The sequence below is a fragment of the Limulus polyphemus genome, unplaced genomic scaffold, assembly GCF_000517525.1.
Source record: "Limulus polyphemus unplaced genomic scaffold, Limulus_polyphemus-2.1.2 Scaffold142, whole genome shotgun sequence".
In the NCBI taxonomy this organism is placed as follows: Eukaryota; Metazoa; Arthropoda; class Merostomata; order Xiphosura; family Limulidae; genus Limulus; species Limulus polyphemus.
Genome location: NW_013665752.1, coordinates 24440 through 32922, shown reverse-complemented (window position 1 = coordinate 32922; position 8483 = coordinate 24440). Strand labels below are relative to the sequence as shown.

General features: G+C 33.0%; 1 protein-coding gene across 1 annotated transcript in view; it reads right to left on the bottom strand.

The window, feature by feature from the left end:
- LOC106474799 (mediator of RNA polymerase II transcription subunit 22-like) overlaps window positions 1-8483 on the bottom strand; it is a 21249-nt gene that overhangs the window by 1798 nt on the left and 10968 nt on the right. The window contains exon 2 of the mRNA XM_013935492.2: window positions 5698-5929. Within this exon, the coding sequence (XP_013790946.1) occupies window positions 5698-5907 (210 nt within the window). The 5' untranslated portion in view covers window positions 5908-5929. The remainder of the gene's footprint in view (window positions 1-5697; window positions 5930-8483) is intronic.

The following is an 8483-nucleotide window of genomic DNA, read 5'->3' as shown; positions in this document are numbered from 1 at the left end:
ATCATGAGTTTGATTTTACTAGTGTGACAGGAAATTTATAAGATTATAGAAGATCAAGAAAGTTGGTAAAAGAGGAAATTAGGACATCAAGAAGGATGTATGTGAAAAGGTTGGCTGAAAATGTAAAAATTAACAGTAAGGATTCCTTTAAATATATTAATTGTAAATAAAATGTTAGGATGTGGGTAGGACCCTTGAGGGATGATAAATGAAGGCTAGTATCTGATGATTATGAGGTGGCTGGTTTATTAAATTTTGCTTTTTCTTCAGTTTTTACTGGTGAAGATTTAAGCAGTATTCCACATCCTGAACAGTTGATAGATGGAAACAAGATTGAAGAAGATGATTGCATTAATTCTGAGCTTTTTAAGAAAAAATTGGGAAGTATAAAGAACGATAAGGCTCTTGGGCCAGATAATATTTCCTCAAGGGTTTTGAAGAGTGTTAAGGATTGGATATATGAGCCATTTGCTACTATCTTTTATAGTGGCAAGTACCAGAGGACTGGAAATTAGCTAATGTCACTCCTCTTTTCAAGGGAGGTGATAAAAATTGCCCCAGTAATTATAGACCCATTAGTCTTACATCAATTGTGGGAAAGGTTTTGGAAAGTCTGATAAAACAAGCTTTGCAAAGCCATTTTACAAAGTTTAGAATTTTATTTGATAGTCAACATGGTTTCAACTAAGGTAAAACAGTGCATTACAAATCTTTGACATTCTTTGAAAACAAAGGTTACTGCTTATGTAGATGAGGGTAAGAGTGTAGATTTCACGTATCTTGATTTTCAGAAAGCATTTTATAAGGTGCCATATAAAAGGCTTGTAAAAAAAATCTCTATAGGTGTGGGGGATAAGTTAGCAAATTGGATAGAAGAGTGGCTGGATGGAAGAAAGCAAAGGATTGTTAAAATGGAGTTCAGTCAAACTGGATTAATGTCACAAGTGGGGTATCTCAAGGCTCAGTCTTAGGACCATTGCTTTTTTTGATTTACATCAATGATATAAATGAGGAAATGGTTAATAAATTACTTAAATTTGCAGATGATATTAAGGTATTGGGTGTATCTAGCTGTGAAGAGTAAATGCTGCTTATTTACAAAAGGATTTAGAACATACATTCTCAGTATACATTTTCAGTATAGGAAATACATTTTGCCTGAAGCTTCCTACTAATCAAACCACACAACACCTCCCCCCCTCCCATCAAGGAAGAGAAACAATCCAGAAGAGGGGGAGAAAGCTGTAAACCTGATGTCATGGAGGATATGTTCAACTATCAACACATATGGACAAAGAGGGAAGGATGACAATTAAGAAGAAAACCCAAAGTAAAGGCTCAGATAACAGAAAACTCCTTCGAATGCGTTCAAGGAGGAGGAGAATGGATGGTCCTGATGAAGGAGGTGTTTAAAATACATACCTCAAAGAGATTAGAATGTGGGGTATGTAACAGGAAAAACTTATCCAACTGAAAAATCCAACTACCTGAACTGACTGTGGAAGGAGTAGATGAATATGTTAAGACTACTCCTATTTGGAAGGAGATAACCAAAGCTAGACATCCAATGAATGGTGTACAGAAAAAAACCTAAAATGTGGAAGTCGGGTAAAATGCAGACTGCTCCACAATAGACATATGGAACTGAAAGAAGTCCAAAGGTCAAGGCACAAAACTGGTACCGAGTCACGTGGTGAAAAAACCAAAGGTAAGTACTGTGGGCATTTGCAGTCATGCAGAAACAGCCTACCCAAATGTGATCAAAGACTACATATTAAAACAGAGAAGACCCAAGAATTGATTGAGATGGAATCGATCGATCCAGAACCTCAATCAGCATCAAGCATACAAGAAGAATGAAGAACACAGGTAAAGGACGGGAAGGTGCCAAACATGTAAAATGAATAAAGATGATAATATCTCATAATGAAAACAAAAGAGCAACAAAAGAAAATTTAATATAGTATCACAGATATCCTGCATGATGCTTAATGTACAGGAGTAGTCAAAAAGATGGACCAGTGGAGAAAAAGAACTAATCATAAGTCCCTATTAGCAGTGGATGGGAAACAAGAAGATCCCAAAAGCAAAGAAGCCATGCGTGGAGAGAAAGAACTGAAGATGGCAAAAACTTCAATATGAAGGGAAAAAAAGAGGAGGTATTCCACAAAAATCCCTTAATATAAGTGGAACACCATAGAAAGAAGGTGGATGGTAAACATTAACTGTAGGATAGTCAATAAGGTAAAACAAAGCTAAAAAACTAGATAGGGGATAAAATAGATAGTATTAACAGAGATGCGAATAACATAAAATTAGGAAGAAGATCTGCCAGATGGTAAGCTAGGTAAAAAGGAATTAAAGCCTGTATATAGTGAGGCGTGCAAGTACCCACTCTCCAAAGAGAGACAATAAGATCATCATGAAACAATGTCATGAGAATCGGAATATACTGTGAAACGTGTCTAAAAAAACTGGGATATGCCTGGCAGATTTTGCAGTAGAAGCCTGGAAGGTGATCCATGATAAAGTGGAGGAAAACTGACAAAATCTAGGTTGTCTGAAAATGGGTTCAGCCATTATAGGAGGTAGGGAAGCAATAGTGGAACCTGGTAGGGTGGGTTCTGGTCCCCAGGGGCCCTCACAAACAAAATTAATGGTAAGAAGTATAAACTATAAAGAAAGATGAAAATGAAACAGTTGATATAGTGAAAATTTTATGAAATTATGTAGGGAAATAAACATATGTATGTGATGTTATGTGTTGAAGAAAATATATTTAACCTCATTATCAATTAACCCATAAATAAGAACACTGGTAAACCAAAAATAACGGACACTTGTTAAGTTTAATCGAACAAGATATTTAATCTAATTATCGATTAACCCAAAAGTTGAACTATGAGTAAACCGAAAATAACAAACACTTCTTAAGCCTAATCGAACAGTACAGAACACAGGATATCACTAAGCACTAAAATAAAAATTTTAACCTAACATTAAGTATGTACAATATCGGGATAAGTTTGTGTGGACCCCGGCTCAAGAGTTCCACACAAACCAATTGAATAGGAAGAAGGATAAAAGATAAATAACAACGAAAATTAAATAGACGTGAATGTATAAAATTAAGTAAGGGTGTAGTAACAATAACATATGTATGAGACACGATGTATGGAATATAAACAATATAGTTAAATGAATGATTGATATCCCATTAAGAAGTGATAGTTCGGTAGAATTGAATAGAGGGATTCACAAGCATCAAGAGGTGTGTCGCACTCTTATTGGTGGAGGGTTTTCGCATGATGATTTGCATTTGAATCAGTCAATTCAAAGATCGGTGGGAGCTTTAAGGCTCGTGACATGCAAAAAAAATTGTTTGCATATAGAGGGCAGCACTTAACAAGAATAGCTATTTATGTGAGCAGAGGTTGTGTAATGTATCAGAAAGATGTTTTCTACCCTGATAGACAAGCATTATTTCAAGGTTATAATGCAATTATAATTCTGTGGTCAGAAATTGGTTCAAACAGCATGAAACTAATTTAAGTTATCTTTCTTGGTCAATGCAGTCAACAAATTTTAATCCAATCAATCATCTTCATGATGAACATTAATATATGTCACCATAATTCTCTGCCTAGCTCTGTGAAGCAACTCCAGATCATACTCTTTCAGGAATGGGCTGTAACTGAACAAGATTCCTTCTATTATATTTTGAAATCCATGCCAAACAGTCTATGCTATTGTCAAAGCAAAAATAAAATGTCCAACCCAGTATTAAATAGTTTTAACTGATGACTACTAATAAATACTAGTGAATTTTGAGAGAAGTGGTATCACAAAATGGTGCATAAAAAATGGAGAAGACATGGTCAACAAGAATATGATAACTGGATTTAATATTTATCTTGAAATATAGTAATATAGTTCTGAATTTAATTAATTATATTTGTTATAAGACATTACATTAGGCCTAGAATATTTTTCAACATGACATTCTTATGCCAATCCCTCATAGACTTTCAAGAATTAGAACAGCATATAATAATAGTTCTTCAACCACATTACATTTGTCACATCCATTGCCAATAATGGGTTTTACCCAATTTAGAGCTTCAGTGTTGAAGTTAAAAAATATAGTAAGCCTAACAAAATGTCTTATGATAAATATAACTAATTATATGATGCTTTGCTAGTTTCTTAAAGCCATTCACACCTTAACAATTGTTGTTGTAACAAAAGGCCAGGGTTATAGGTTATTTAATAGTGAAAGAGTTCAAAAGAGAGGGGGAGGAGTGGCTCTATATGTAAAATGTGAGATACATCCTGTTGAAGTTGAGGATATCAAAGATAACAGCATAGAGACCGAGTCCACATGGGTTTCTATTAGCAATTATAAAGGGAAAGACTTTTAGTGGGAATTTGTTACAGATCACCAGATGATACTGATGAAATTAGTGAGAAACTTTACAGTGAGATTAAGATTTCGGCTGTTAATAAGGTTATATGTATAGATGATTTTAATTTCGACCATATAGATCGGGAAATGCTAGACTCAAACCATGAGAGAGAAGTGTTTTTGGAAACTGTTCAAGATGGTTTTCTTTACCAACTGGTCAAGGAATCTACTAGAAACAATGCTATTTTAGAGTTATTTTTAACTTGTAATATAGAAATGGTGAAGAAAATGGAAACTGGGGAACATTTGGGTGCAAATTGTCATTGCTCTATTAGGTTTGATGTTTTGCTGCTTATAGAGATCAGTAATAATGATATTTTGGTTACAAATTTTAAAAAAATTAAATTTTGAATGGATGCAAAAAGAATTATCTTTGTGAATTGTGCAGCTGAGTTATCTGGAGACACTAATCAAATGTAGAAAATTTTTAAATATTCAAGATAAACATATTCCTTATAGAAAGAAAAGAGTGGCTGCAAGTATAAAAACAGATTAGCTCACAAAGAGTATAAGAGCTAAAATTAAAGAAAAACATCACAACTTTAAGAAATTTAAATTGACTGGTATGATGGGAGATTTAGAAGATTATAGAAGATCAAGAAAGTTGGAGAAACAGGAAATTAGGACATCAACAAGGTTGGGGAAAATGTAAAAAATTAACAGTAAGGATTTCTTTAAGTGCATTAAGGGTAAATTAAATGTTAGGATTGGGGTAAGACCCTTGAGGGACAATATAGGAAGGCTTGTATTTGATAATTATGAGGTGGCTAGGTTATTAAATTTGCTTATTTTTCAGTTTTTACAAATGAAGATTTAAGTAGTATTCCTCATCTTGAACAGTTCATAGATGGAAACAAATTTGGACAAGTTGACTGCATTAATTCTGAGCTTGTTAAGAAAAATTGGGAAGTTTAAAAAAAGAATGAGACTCCTGGGTCAGATAATATTTCCACAAAGGTTTTGAAGGAGGTTAAGGACTGGATATGTCACCCACTTGCAACAATTTTTGTAAGTCCTTAAACAGTGAATGATAAGGGCTGGCTTTAAGATTTTGTAAAATAGTTTTAATTTAGTTTAGAGGGTGGGACAGCCGAGATGGATCAATAGGTCCGTTGTTGTCCCTAAACATTCTTTTATGTTATGAATAGTGTTCTGATTGCTACAGTGTTTATTGTATCATTTTATAACAACAATAAAAAAAAAGACATTAAATAAAACAAAAACATACTCACAACATTACATGCTCTCACATGCATCTCATACTGGTCCTGATTATTCTGTAATGGGCGCAACACTTGACTATCTTCATCTTGAGGAACCCTGGCAAGCTTTATGATCTCAATGAAATTATCAACCATGGATTTAATGTCATCTTTCATTCGCTTATTGTAAGATTTTAAAAGAGCTTCTTTATTTTGTGACAAAGTCTTCTGCTGTGACATGCTTATTCCCTTGAAAGATTAGCTATAAAAATGAAATACATAATAAGTATAGCTTGTGAAAATGTGACAATTAAAATAATAGAAAGTGAAAATATTACACAAAATTACGTTGGGACTGAAAATACAGTATGTCAATTTTACACAACCACAATATACTTCACAATTTCAAAATTTAATTGGCTCTTGTCACTATAATGCATGGGCTGACCCAAAATTATATCACACTACTAAATGTACTTACATCTTGTACTGAGTGTGCTTACAACAATCTATCTTCCAAATAAATAAATCACCGAAACAGGGACTATGCTATGAAGCATATCTGCTCATAATGAATAAAAAGTACGATGCCATCAACTGAGAACTGCATTTTTGAGCTATATCAGCTCTCATCAATCCAGCTTCTTCAATGATGAGTACATGTTTCAAATATTTTTACAGTATTTTGTATAGACGCATGTGCTAGGTGTGTAAAACAGTTTGATCACTTGATTTTATTTATGTAGACACATTATCACTCTTTCAAATGAAAAGAGCATTTAGGTTTTTCTACTATTTTTAGTAATATACTCTTGAATATGAAATATTCTTGCTCATATTGGATAATAAATTACATACCATGACCAGCTTAGAGCAACAGTTTCAAGCTAGACAACTTTATCAATGAAAGATAATCTTATCCAGAACTATAGATTGTATATGCCTCTAGATATAGAAAGAAGCTTGGTATAGGTTTTATGTATGCACATACTTTTACACTTTTCAAATCAAAAGTACCATGGCTACCTAGGTTTGCAATTAAAATTAACATTTAGTTTTTATTTTTATTTTGTGATGATAGGTATTGTAATATGAAGCCCACTGTAGTTCTACATAAGTTCTTACTGTTATGTCTAATAATATGCAAGTCAACTAGAAACAACATGCTTGTACCTCATAATCTATTGTTCCTCTGTCACAAAAACATATTGAAATGTAGAAAAGGTTGCATAAGGACCTTCTATAACTGTATAATAAATACTTGGTTTCAAAAACTGGGACTATTATAAAAACTGTGAAAAATCAAGAGATAACCTGACTCATTTGTTTAAGGATTGATTTTATTGTCTGTAATCAATGTCATAGTCAAGAAGAACTTTCACGGAAGGCTGTGTGTGTATATGACCTTGTAACAAGTTTTTTTATTCTACAGTAATAATAATAATCCAAATTTTAATACTAGGGTTCTCAAAGAAAAACAGAATAGTTATTAGAGCTTTCACAAGTTGCAGAAATATACAATAAAGAAATGCCAAGCTAGACAACTGCATAAAACACAACTAAACTCTAAACTTCTGAACTAAACAATATAACCTTGACACGAGAAGTTGAGAAAATGACCCACAAAGGAGGAACCTAACTTCATAAGTTATCACAAGCACATCTTAATAATATAACACTTCCAAACTTTCTGACTACATATAACTCACAATATTCATAAACTCTAACCAAATTTCAAAAAAAATATCTAATCTAAATTTTTATGCTCCTGAGCATCTAGCTTATCAGTTTTAAATTATATTTTCTTTTATACTTTTATTGACAAAATGAAAATATTACAGTTCAATGTGGGATGATTATTAGCTACTGACATACTTATCTATATAGAATGACAGACTGATTCTCATACATTGTACAGGTGTATAATCATAGTTTCCATGATGAAAACCTCAGTACCACCTAATGTCGGTCATTTCGTCTCACTGTGAGAATAATGTTACCCTTAAATTCTATTGATATGTGAGTAGGCATCATGCATAAAGAAACTCAAGGAACAGCTCATTTAAATGAAAGAGGAAAAAGTACATAGAATACAAAAGGTAAAAATCAAAAGTAATAATTTATTTTGGGGGACCCCATACTTTTATGAGGATTGACCATAAACTAATACAGACAAAATTTTAGGGTAAGCAAAGCATGTTAAGGTGTCACTACCAGACCTTGAAGTTTCTTCCTATGATGTACAGTTTGCATCACACATACAAGTTACATAAGTGATGTAAATCCCACTGAAACATTTAAGGCAAAGGAAGAAACAAACAAATTCAATACAAAAAATTACTATAGAACCATTGAAAAATTAATTGCTCACAGCTGTTAGTTTGCTCTCATATTACAGTCAAACAACATTTGCTTCTACAGTTTTCATGATAGTGGTCTTTTTTGCTTCTGGGAGTTTCTTCCTGTGCTCCTTGACCACTAAAAAAAGGTATTGTTTTTGGTTCTCATTTGTAATTTGAAACCAACTATTAGGTCATCAAGAAATTAATGTTGCTTTTTGGAACACTTTCATTACCACCCCCAAAAGAAAAATTAACCACCTAAACATCACATTAGGGTAGCCTATATAATGTGTAAAGTTTAGTATACTCTAGTCTCTTATAGTGATGGGACACGACGACACACACATTTGGCATGTAATGTTATTTGAATACAAGAAGAGAAACAATGCCTCTTTAGCCACAAAGAATATCAAAGAAGTTTATGGAAATGTTTTCAATGTTCGTAAGTGTCAAGGAAGCTTCAGAAACTTAGTT